Source organism: Python bivittatus, unplaced genomic scaffold (genome assembly GCF_059951505.1).
Source record: "Python bivittatus isolate LINGU-HERP-01145 unplaced genomic scaffold, Pbiv_v1 ctg000330_np1212, whole genome shotgun sequence".
In the NCBI taxonomy this organism is placed as follows: Eukaryota; Metazoa; Chordata; class Lepidosauria; order Squamata; family Pythonidae; genus Python; species Python bivittatus.
Genome location: NW_028277058.1, coordinates 21,752,131 through 21,764,377, shown reverse-complemented (window position 1 = coordinate 21,764,377; position 12,247 = coordinate 21,752,131). Strand labels below are relative to the sequence as shown.

Sequence of the window (12,247 nt, the reverse complement as noted above, 5' to 3'; positions counted from 1 at the left end):
TACTTTTCAGCCTAAGAATTAAACAGTGGTTTCAAAGGCTGGATCTATATGATTTTTCAAAGAATAGTGCATTACATTTATAGCCCAGTCTACCCCTGAATAGGATGGCAAGGTCAATATAAGATGACACACTTTGAGATGGTTCTTCTCCCTACATCACAGGACAAGTAAGGACATTTGCACAACATTAGGACAAGTAAGCCAATGATGGGGAGAAACAGGAGTGTCCAGTTTAGGCAAAGAAGGATGATCTACAGCTCTAAAAGTTACAGCCTAAGAATTCCTGCAGCCTTAATACACTAACAATGATATAAATATGTGCTATGAAATCGCTATTGCAAGAATACGTATGGTATAATGGTTAAGATCTTAGACTAAAATTAAGGCTCAAATCCACCATTAGCCACCGAAGCTTACTGGCAGATTTTGGGCAAGCCATTTTCTCTGTCTATCCAACCTATCTTTCAAGATTGTATGCCACCTTCATATACTGAATGAAAGGCAAAATGGAAGAATAAGATAAGAAGCAAGGGATTTGGGAAGCAAATAGAAAAGGTTGAAAAGCTTTTTCCTCAAGTTGTACATTGCAAAGAATGTTCTTTAACTGATGCATATCAGCAAAGACCAGCTATGTATATCTGGGTAGTTCACTGTTTTGAACTTCATCTGGGTAATTCATTGCATTGTCAGCATGTTGTTTCCTTGGAAAGAACTTAGCAGCCATGTGGCATCACACCAAGGGCCATTCAAGCCCGCATTTTGTTCTCCATAGTAACTAGTTATCTATGATAAGGCTACAAGCAGAAGATTAACATTTACCACTTATGGTCCCCAACAATAACATCAACAGGCATACTGTGTCTGATACTGGAGATAATATATAACTATCATGATGAGTAACCATGCATTTTTCCAAACCAATCCATACAAGGAACTCACTGTAGAAGTTAATTCCACAATGTAACTTGTCTTCTTTAAAAGCTAAAAAGCCTTAACACACTGCAGCTTCTCTGCACACTTCTATATATAACAATCAGCAATGAGTTAAACCATCTCTAGTAGTACTGCTTTCTTTTCATAGCATATTCCAAACAAGGTAAACTAAAATAATCTGTAACATGTTTATTTATCAGATTTCTACCTAGTGTGATGTGTTGGACATCTAAGAAAGGGATTCTGGATACAATGGTGATTTACCCAGCTATGTTCTGTGCCTGTTCCCCAACTATTGTATGCTGGTTTGATGTTTAATAAGTACTGACTCCAATTTGTAATGTCATAACGATGCCCATATATTCACATTCTTCAAAGCAAACAAGCACTACAAGTATGAAAGTAGTACTGTCTGTTCCCAAGCAAATGATGTTTTGGTCTACTAAAGTGCATCCACAAATGATTGCATTTCTTAATATTGCATGCCCCAACTGATGCATCACCAAATGGTATCTCTCTCCCTAAACATTAAATTTCCTCTTTTCTTCCTGCTCAATGTATATGTGCATTTATAGAGAGAACTGTAGTATCTCTATGCTGGCCATACACAGAATACAGTAGTTGCATGTGGTTTTATAACAAGTTCTCTGAGCAAAAGACCATTAAAGATAAACGTTAATCTACAATACCTTTATGCTAGTGTATCACTGCTTTTTATGTAATGGAATCTGAAATTTATTCAGGTGCAAATCACTAGATATTATTCTGGTTCAGGGAAAATGCAGTCAGATCAAGCTACATGTTCAATTTTTGAAGCAAGGCATTCTTTTCTTTCATTTGAAATACCTAGAGAAACCAGAAATGCCTGTATGAAATGTAATTATCCACATATCTTTTGAAGCAAGAGATCAGGTAAAATGAGGTCACCAAATGAGTTCACTGTAACCACTAAATATACTCTCAACTGATAATTCATTCCTCAAGTCAATGCAGTGAATAAAATAATAAGTAAACTATATAGTTCTCAAGTCATATATCAAAGTGTTGCAGTCAGTTATTTTACAAATGAAAAACAGTAAACAAAATTGTGATTTGGCTTTAGGGAACTTCAAATAAAAACTAAGTCATAAGTAGTATAATTCAGAAACTGCAGTATACCTTTCTAAGAATTGTATCGCAGGGAAACAATTCCTACTTTCACAATACTTGTTGTGAGGAGAGGGGAAATACATATTATAGTTTTGCAATCAGTAGATTTTAAGATAACTGACATGGCATTGACATTCAGTCAAACAAATAAATTAAGCCTGAAATCTCAAGTACTCTTACTACAAGGCAGGTCCCACTGAACAGAGTGAAATGAATGGCATGTATTATCTCTGCAGGAGAAGTCCCACCTATATATTTTAACAACTTGCTTTTAAATAAAATTTACACCACCAAAATCACAGGACAAAGCAGTGAACATGCCACTGCTTAAAAATAAATGGGTATTTTTCCCAAGAGCATCTGATATTATAGTTGGAATGTCAGTTTGAATTGGAAAGACCTTAGATCAGCCATAAACTCCCAGTCTAATTTAACCCAACTGTTTGCTGCAAAGATAAGGCATGTGGAACACTGCATATGCATTCTTGGTCTCCTTAAGATGAGGTGTAAGATAACAAATGTAAAAATTTAGACTATGCAGGGAACAGAAAAATTGTTTTGTTTTGAAACTAGAATAAGCCATCGTAAGTTCTGCCAAACTGCTTCAGTTGTTTGATTGTTATGGAGTTTGGGTGAAACAAAATCTGGATTGGCCAAGTGATGGAAGGCTGATGTGCATTGCCCCACTCCCCTTTTCCCCTCAGTAGCTTCCGCTGTGGCTTACTCCACTGGCCCAACCACTACCCCAAAACTTCCCAGTGTCTCCTCTTCCCTACCTCCCATCATATGCTATGCTGTAACACTAGCAGTGACAGCTGAGGGGAATAGGTAAAGTATGGTGCTGGGAAGACATGGGAGTGAGGCAAGGGGTTAATGGGTTATGCCACATCAGGACATTAGCAGTAGCTGAAAGGACATGGGATGGCATTGGAAAAATCAATGAGATATGCTATTCTCTGTGTATCGACTAAAATATATGCTTTGGTTCAGGTACAGATCACATGGAAACAGCTGTTTGATGCAAATAATGTTTTGTGCACAGAATATTTTACATATCCTAGTAAAAATGTAAACAAAAAACTCCTTCAACATAGTTGTTAATTTGTAACTTTATTACTATCACAAATGGTTTGGATTAAACTAAAGAACATTTCTCCCATTTGATTTTCAACAGGAATGTGAATTGGCAGGAAGTTTTGTTTTAAATCATCTATTTAGCTGGCAAAATTGCTTGTATATATTTTGGTTTATTACAGTTATGTATATGGTATTTGTACACTAAAGAAAACTGACATCAGTAGACCTTCCTTAATACATCAAGTGTTTGACTTTCTGCCAATTACCATAAACCACATCATAAGACAAGTGAATATCTCATTCAGTACCAAGTGAAGGCTATGATGAGAAAGCCAAATGGATGAAGTACAATATAAATGTAAATGAAATACTTCCCCAGAAACATGTGCATGCAGCTAACATGCATTATAACCTCTATTGGTTAAAACCTGTTCATCAATTATGTAAAAATGTGGCTGAAAATCCAATCAGAAATCTTGTATTCCAATTATGCATATTTATACAAACATAGTAATTGAACAGGACTATAGAAATTTTTGGTGGCAAAATTATTAAAAATCTCATTCTGTGATAGAAATGTTAATGATTGTTAATAGCAGACCTTTTCAAGCTAATGATTTGAACAAAAAAAAAAAAAATTAAGGTGGTCAATACAATTCCAGCAACAGCTAATATCTTCTTGACACTTCTATGCTGAAGGCATACTGACTTTACACTTAGTAGCAATCCTTCATCACAATTAGATTCAAATATTAAAGAAAAGTTGTTTATTCAGAAAATAGAATTGCTTCACTGGAAGACCACAAAGCATTTGATGACTCCAAAATGCTTCACAGAATTTGTAGTTAGTTCCACCGTTGGTCTTAAGAACAAGTAGGCTGATATTTGGATCCCAAACCCTACCACTATATGATTCAAGCACTGTCAGATATGTATTTAAAATCACTATTTACTTGTAAAAAAGAAAAAAAACTTCATTACTAACTAAAGTAACCTTCCATGAGAAAATTGGCTTTGAAATATGGCATACAAATTTTGAAAATAAATAAATGAAGTAAGCAAAGAAGGATACAGTTCAACGTGTAAATTCTTAATGGGAGACAGTTCCTTTGGCTAATTTCTGTAGATGATGCTAGTTGCTGAGAACTGCCAGATTGCCACAGGATACAAATTAAATAATCACAAATAAAATAAACCTCTACCCATATTAAAAGCTGAAACGAATCCTTAAAGCTGATACAGCAGCCCAATCCTAAATTCTCTTTACCGGCTCTAAAAAATTAAGCAGCAGGTATTCCAGGCTGTCAATATAATATGCTAATTAGATGTCTACAAATTAAACAGAAATGGTCATTAACCAAAGAGAGATAGCTGAATAAGTAAAGATTTTTATCTGAGCATGTCATGTTCATTCCCAAAACAATGAAATTATGTAGATTGAATAATACTTACTATAACACCATTCTTTGTGGTAGTCTCACGGTATGTAAAGTTGCAAACAGCCCAGGCTAGGTAATATGTAGACATGAGTGGAGTCTGTGAAAAGTGATCCGTAACCCATCCATCTTCTTCAGAAACAGAAGTTTCCACGGGCATATTGGACAAAGATAAATAGGTTGCTTGATGTTTGATGCTGATTTTAAATGTGGCCTTGTAGATAGGCTCATCAAAGCAAGGAAAGGCTTTTCTGGCATGTGTAGGAGAAAACTGTGTAACTGCAAGAAACCTGGAAGAAAAAAGATTGTTTTTATTCAAAACGACGCAAAAAAAATTGGTAAAATTTTGCAATGCAAAAAAGAAAATTATGGTGGAAAAGCAACAACAAAGTCATTGTGAAGCTTCGTCCCTTTTTTCCCCCTTTTGGACTAGTTATTTGGTTTAGAATAACTTTTAATTGTGTATAGTTAAAATTATTATAGCCAAATCTGTATATGTAATTATAGTCAAATCTACAGTATATAGATTTTTATAAAATACATGTTTTGTTGAATTTGAGAAAGAGTTTTGAAAGGGCAGTAGTATAAAACACTTTCTATCGAAATAATCCAAAATTATATTTAACACTAGAGAAAATATTTATCTTGATGCTTCTATCAATATGGTTTTTAAAAGCCCTTGAAGTAGCTTACAATGTGCTATAACCTATAACAGAGTCTTAAATAGGAATAAATCCAGTAAAAATAAAAATAAGTAACTATGGTTTATAGTTACATTAATGACTTAATTACCTTCCAGGAACTCTGTAGGAAACCCAGTACAAACAATGCACTCTGACTTCGTAAGGTTGTATAATGTTTTCTCACCTAAGAATACTTTTATTTTTATTTTTTTTTGGTGCCTTTAAGTCAGTGTTGACTCCTAGCAACTGCTTGTACAAGTCCCAGCAGTCTTCCTGGCAAGATTTCAGTAGCAGCTTGCCACTGCCTGCTTTCTAAGGCTGAGAGAGAGTGACTGGCCCAAGGTCACCCAGCTCGCTTTGTGCTTAAGGCAGAACTAGAACTCATGGTCTCCCGGTTTCTAGCCTGATGCCTTAACTACTACGCCAAACTGGCTCTCATAAGAATACTTTGGAAAACTATTATTTTCAATGTGTTGTTTTTATAAGCAAAGCATCAGTAATATTTCAAATTTAAGTTACAGACTAGATTCCAATCTTGTCCCTATCAGTAATGATTCCTTGATATTTTGCCAATATAATTTGTAGCATTTAACACATAAACAATACTAAGAAAAACTGTGTCAAATATATAGAATAATTGGCTTTTATTTCTGGTTTTGAATATACTGCAATTCCAAATTATAGAACAAACCAGAAACAAGCATTGCTTTCAGAGCTTAGTTTATTAACTAAAATAAAGTACAATTTCTGAGATTTTGATATAATGGAAATTGCAATTAGTCAACATCAAAAGTTAAAGTTCTTAATCTCATTCTCAGACCTGCAGAGAGAAAGACAAGAGACAGCATGGAACCCCAAGGTCACAGTGTAGCATTTTGTTTGTAACTGGCCTTTATCTAGTTCCAATGGAAAAATATATTTAATGATGGAAGGGTGGTGAATGTTTAACAACTCTTGAACATCAATTCCCATTCTGCATGTTGACATGCCTGCACAGTCATTTCATTTATTACTCATATTGTTACAACAGGTTACTATAGCTAAGACAATGACCGCTTGTTTTACTGACTTGAAGGACTTTAAATCTTCATTTTATTTCTCTATCATTTTCTTATTTCTCTTTCATCCAAGAAGAAAAAGTAATGGAACTCTGTATACCAGAGCTATTAAAGCTGATAGAAGTCTTGAAATTTGGTTCAGCTTCTTTAAGCCATACATTTGCATGGGATTTAACATTGTAGATTTTTAGGCAGAACATATTTTTAGTTTACATTGGTATATAAAATGAATACAACAGTCTGAATATTTTCTAACACTCTTCAAAGACCAAATATTGCTAACACTCTTTTTAAAACAAATGCATGTAACAATGACATTTCAAATGAAACAGACCTCTATTAAAACTGATGGTATTTTTAAAGGTTTGATAGTTTCTACAATCTTCAGATTTCTGTAATCATTTCACTGAAAATTCAAGACATGTTCTAAATTGTTAGGACATATTTAAATAAATACTAAATCCCACTAGTTTTCCTATCAATGCCTCTTCATGTTCCCAGACAAAAATTCTTTTCAACTTTCTTGTATTTTTTAATTGATTAATAATTTCAAATATTTAGCTTTTGGACTTGGCATAATCTCAAAAACCTCATTAAAAAGAATTATTGAAATGCCTACAATAAAAGCTAAAATTATTAAATTGACTTTAAAAATTCATTGTGGTTAGTTGAAACACATACAGTAGATGAAAATATACATTCTAAAAATGGTTCAAGATAAAATTATTTCAAATCAAAAAATATTTAAAGCTCATCCACCAAGTTTGAGACAATTGGTTATTCTATCTCATTCCCAAGCCACTGATGCCAGAATATCTAGACCAAAATCAATTGCATGACTAAATTTTCAGTCAGACTGATACAGGCATTCTTTAGATTCATAATAAGTATCAGAAGGACCAAACTGAAAAGTTACTTCTTTTTAAATTATTTATAGATGAAAGTGATGTTGACCTGGTGATAATTTCTGTTTCATGAAAGTCTTGCAAATACCATTCTTAGCCCTCAAATACTAAATTATATGTGTGAGGGATCAATCATGTCCTTGTATTAACTTCCCCAAGCATAAATAATTATCTTCTAATACATCATGTTCTATGTGCTGAATATAAATGAAATGCAGTAAAAGCTTATTCATATATTCTGATACTGGTTTAAGTAAAGAGGAATCAGAGGGTTAAAATGTGTTCATAGCTAGTGGGCCTTGTGGGGCATTTAATAACATGGTGGCTTCAGTATATTAGAAAACATACCTTGACTATCAAGTCATTTATTAGAGCAATGCAAATAAACTTAGAAGTCTGCATATGCTTTGCTTAAACTTCAGAACTTACACACGTTAGCTGATGACAGGATTATATCCGAACTGTGTAATTATAGAAATGAAAAACTTACAGGATGGGTTCCTTGCATACAGATGACAGTAATTTTCAGCTATTTTAATTCTACCTTTTCTATTAAAAAGGCAGACATGTTTCCTAAAACATCTTGTCTAGGAATTAGTTTTGAAAAGTAACAAAGCTGTTAAGGTTGAAGGAATTGTTTTGTTCTGATATGTACAAAATCAAATATACCCAATTCGTTTTTTGGACAATCCTAAAATGTCCTTTAAATTACTTTGATGTCACCAACATAGTGCAATGAACAACTAAAATCTATTTTTATTGTAGTATTTTCATTTTACTTTAGACCATTAAAGATTAAATTACCTCAATGGGAAAATCAGCATTTCCAGAGTGCCAGCAGTATTTTAGAAATATTTATGGTATTTGTCAATATAGTCAAAAGATTAGCCCTGCCTTACTTAAGAAATATATATATTACTCTTCTTAAGGAAAACTTATAGATTACAAAATACTGGATCAAATGAACAAATAACTGAAATTTATGTTATACTTAAAGTCCTTTAAATATAAACAAGTCAAAGAACATAACTTAGGAGCAGTTATTTATTATAAGAATGTTGTTGTGCAAAAAATGTGTTGATGTACGTTTTGTGTGCCGATTACAAATTTTCTCAACTACTGTATAATCCCATGAAAACTCTGGAATCATTTTAGCTATAGGCCATCTTGTTTCCAACTATTATTGAGCTGCCAAACTTTCAGGCATATTTTTCCACAGAAAGGTGTTCTAGATCATAATTGGCAAATAAACTTCTGATACTTCAGAGAGAAAAACATTAAACAATCTTATGTGGTCTACATTTCAAAAATACTTTACTTTTCTTTCAAAACAGTACAAAGTGCTTGATCCTCTCTATGTGAGATTAGGTATTGATCTGTTGACTTAAATCGAGCTGGACCAATTTACAGCAATTTAAAATTTTGTTCTGTGCAATCCTTTAATAACAGAGCAATCCTACAACAGTCTACTCTGAAGAAAATGCCACAGTATTCATTGAAGATTATTTACAGATAAGTGGTTGCAAGATTGCAACATAAATGTATATTTAGTAAATACTTGTATATGAATAGATGCTATAAATATATCAAAAACTATTGGTAATATTTCTTCTGTATGTGTGTGTGCATGCCCTTTACTTGTTTACAAGTGTTCTATTAATGCATATGCACTGATTTCTTAGAATTTTGCCACAACCTTTGGATTACTTCTTCATGCTTGCTATCTTTTTTACTTTTTTTTTTATGTTTTATTATAACTTCTTTGTTTGATAGTTGTGAGCTGCCCAGAGTCGTTGAGAGTCAGGCAGCATACAAGTTTAATAAATTATTATTACACAGTTTATAAAGGCAATTTGTCTCAAACTATATGTCTTGGAGTGTGGAGGCAGTATACTTTTAATGAACCCATATGCTGCAAAATCACTTCACACATTTCTGAGGAAAGTCAGTACAGCTATCAGGAAGAGAATGTTGGCATAACTGAGCTGAAGGCGTTCTTCTCACTTTTGGGATGGCAATGACTTAAGTTAACTATTTGCTCAAGAAAAACTCTCAAATAAATTATGAGGTGTACAGAATAAGATTGTGGTTGAATTTTCAATGATGTGCAGTATGAAAATCAATTCATTCTAGATTTCTGACAACAAAATTATCAGAAATTTAGTTTTGCTTTCTTTAAGCCAAAGTCCAAGTTTTGATCTTGGATCTGTTGAATAAAAAACTGAACCCTGTTCCTAACAGACGTGGTCTATAATAGGATCGAAAGAGGAGCGAACTACTTAAGAGTCACCAGTAAAGAAGCCCAAGACTTCCTTCTCAACTGCAGAGTATCTTTGCAATGGGCAGTCTGAATCATAATAAGAAAAGGTATGCTTTTCCCTGCTTGAAATTCTACCTCTGAAACTTCCCTTTCCATTGTTTCTGCTCTCCCAATAGATCCATGTTTACTATCAAACAGATCTAAACCACCACTACCCCCAGTTGTAAAGTACCTACACAAAGATATGCTGAAACAAGCAACTTGCTCCAAAATTGTCAACACATTTAGTGAAGTCCACTTTGCAGTCCATTTGTGTGCAGAGGAAAACACTTTCTCAACATACTGTAGCTTAGGTAGACTTATAGCATGGCTGGCTGGGGAATTCTGGGAGTTGAAGTCCACACATCTTAAAGTTGCCAAGGTTGAGAAGCACTGCTTTAAAATCTCAGTAAGAGAAGCTTTTTTCAATTCTATAAAAATAAGTTCTTTTTATCTCAGTTGTTCTGCTTGTTGACATAAACAAATGCACAGGGAATAGTACCAAGTTAAAAAGAACTCTAAGAGCAACAGTAAGTGATCTGGTGCCTTCCAGAAGCTTGGGACTACAATTACCAATTGCTTGTTATTGGTAATTCTACCAGAGAGCTGAAAACCCATAACACTGGGAAGACAGCAGGTGCCCATTGGACCTTAGGTTGACATGCAGGAAATAGTGGACTAGTCAAGTACAGCTCTTTTATAGATTTGAATAACATTTGCAAGTGATTGCCTTAAAATCACAGGGTCAATTATTGTTACAAGCTATGAGTAGAAAAGTCCAGTTCCCTGCCACCCACACAGTTGGAAAAAGCTAATGAAGTACACGGAATTGTTCCCCTTTCTCCTAGGATTGTCACACAGGACTCTGATGAGCTATCTGATAGGTCTGCCTTTTTGTGAAATAAAACCAAGGATAAATGCAGGGAGACCCCACTGTGCAGACACAGGTATAGCAGAATAAAATTAGGTTCCTGTTAGCATTGCTATACCAAGAATAGATCTCTTTTCATAACTGCATTTCAGAATCAAAGCATCATAAAGGAAAAAAGTGTTGTTCTAAGATCTTCAACCTTAAAATACTCTATAATATACTTGTAGTATTCCTAGCTTCTCTCTTTTATCTGGTTCTCTTTTAACAGGAAAGTTTATGTACACATTTAAGACAGTAAATACATGGAAGGACAACTAAATTCCCGATTTAACAGATGTGTTAACCTAAGTTAAGTATGAACTTTTCTGGAGGGACAGGATAGAGTTTAAATGTGGTCACATGGAAACTTTTGCAGAAGTTTAATTCAAGTGGATTTAACTTCAAAGATATCCATTTCTGAGACATCAGGATATAGATCTATTAAAGATTCTTATAAAGTCATGCTGTAAGAAGAAATGTTAAATTAAAATTTGAAATAAAGTTTTTGTGGGTGCTGGGAAGTTAAACTTTTGGTTAACATGACTATATATTAATAGAAATAATGCCCTTGTGCAGGAACTTCCAGGGAGAATATCTTGCTCCTACTTTACACAACACAGAAGGGAAAGAGATAAAGGAAGGGCAAGCATGGAAAGGAGATCGATACCTTCTCTCCCCGTAGAGGACGTAAGAGCTGCGGAAAAATCCCAACAGCTCGTTCTCGATTGGAGCGTTGTAGAGAATCTTGAGGTTGTAACTTCTCTGTACCTCTAAGCTCCGATTGAGGACTACCACGAAGACCTGGGTCTGCGGATAAAGGAAGAAGCCGGAGACGTGCAAGGCGCCGGCCAGCCGGTCCTCAGCCACGCGGACTGCTTCGATGTGCATGCGGTGGGCGTGGAGCACGATGTGACGGGTGGCGTTGAGACACTCGACTTGCACGTTGACCTCGCCGCTGAAGGTGAAGTTCTCCATGAAGACGCTCAGCATCAGGTTGTAGTGGAGGGGGCGAAGGTGCCCGGGAAGGCGCAGCTGAGTCCAGGGCGGCTGCTCCCGCCGCCTCGGCCACTCCTCCTCTTCCTCCTCCTCCTCTTCCCCTCTTGCAGCTTCCAGCGCCACTGTCTCTACCCCTGCACTTCCAGGGGTTTCCCCGGCGCCGTCCTGGTTCAGGCGGGCACTTCCTGCGGAGGCTGCGGCTGCTGCCGGGACACTCCGGTTGCCTGTCCTGCCTCCTGGGCCGTCAGCCGCGGTGCTGCTGCTGCACTCCTCGATGCGCACGCTGAGCAGCACAGCGATCATGGTGACCACCAGCAGTGCGAGGATGGAGATGGCGAAGCCCATCACCAGGCGCTTGTGCACCGTTATGTGTCGCTCCGTGGTGCGGGGTCGCGCGGCCGCCGCGTCTGCCCACTGGCCCGAGAGCCCCCTGCCCCCGTTCCTCAGAGCAGCGTCCTCCTCGATCATCCTGAGCACGAAGGATAAGCTCTTCTGCCGCTTCTCGGCCAGGCACATCAAAGTAGCGCCACCCTTGGCTCCTCCCGCGGGGCTGCCGCCGTCCCCTGCCGGGGCCAGGAAAGCATCAGAGACCGCCGAGAGGACGGAGAAGGGGGGGGGAGAGAGAGAGACGGGGAAGCCCCTAGCAGAGAAAAAGCCCACTGCCTCTGTTCTTGCTGCCTCCCCGCCTCCTTCTGCCGCAGCCGCTGCGGGTGTCACTTTGCGAGGAACCCTTCGCACTCTCTAAGAGCAGCCCCGGCGGCCGAAGGAAAGCTCCCCGCGCCCCATGTGGGAGGAAGGCGG

The 12,247-nt window shown here is 36.7% G+C and overlaps 1 protein-coding gene across 1 annotated transcript in view; it reads right to left on the bottom strand.

The window, feature by feature from the left end:
- TRHDE (thyrotropin releasing hormone degrading enzyme) overlaps positions 1 to 11,962 on the bottom strand; it is a 259,991-nt gene extending 248,029 nt beyond the window's left edge. Inside the window, exons 1-2 of the mRNA XM_088141536.1 lie at positions 11,118 to 11,962; positions 4,612 to 4,885 (exon numbers count right to left, since the gene is read on the bottom strand). Of these exons, the coding sequence (XP_087997662.1) occupies positions 4,612 to 4,885; positions 11,118 to 11,962 (1,119 nt within the window). The remainder of the gene's footprint in view (positions 1 to 4,611; positions 4,886 to 11,117) is intronic.
- Between the last annotated feature and the right edge of the window lie 285 nt (positions 11,963 to 12,247).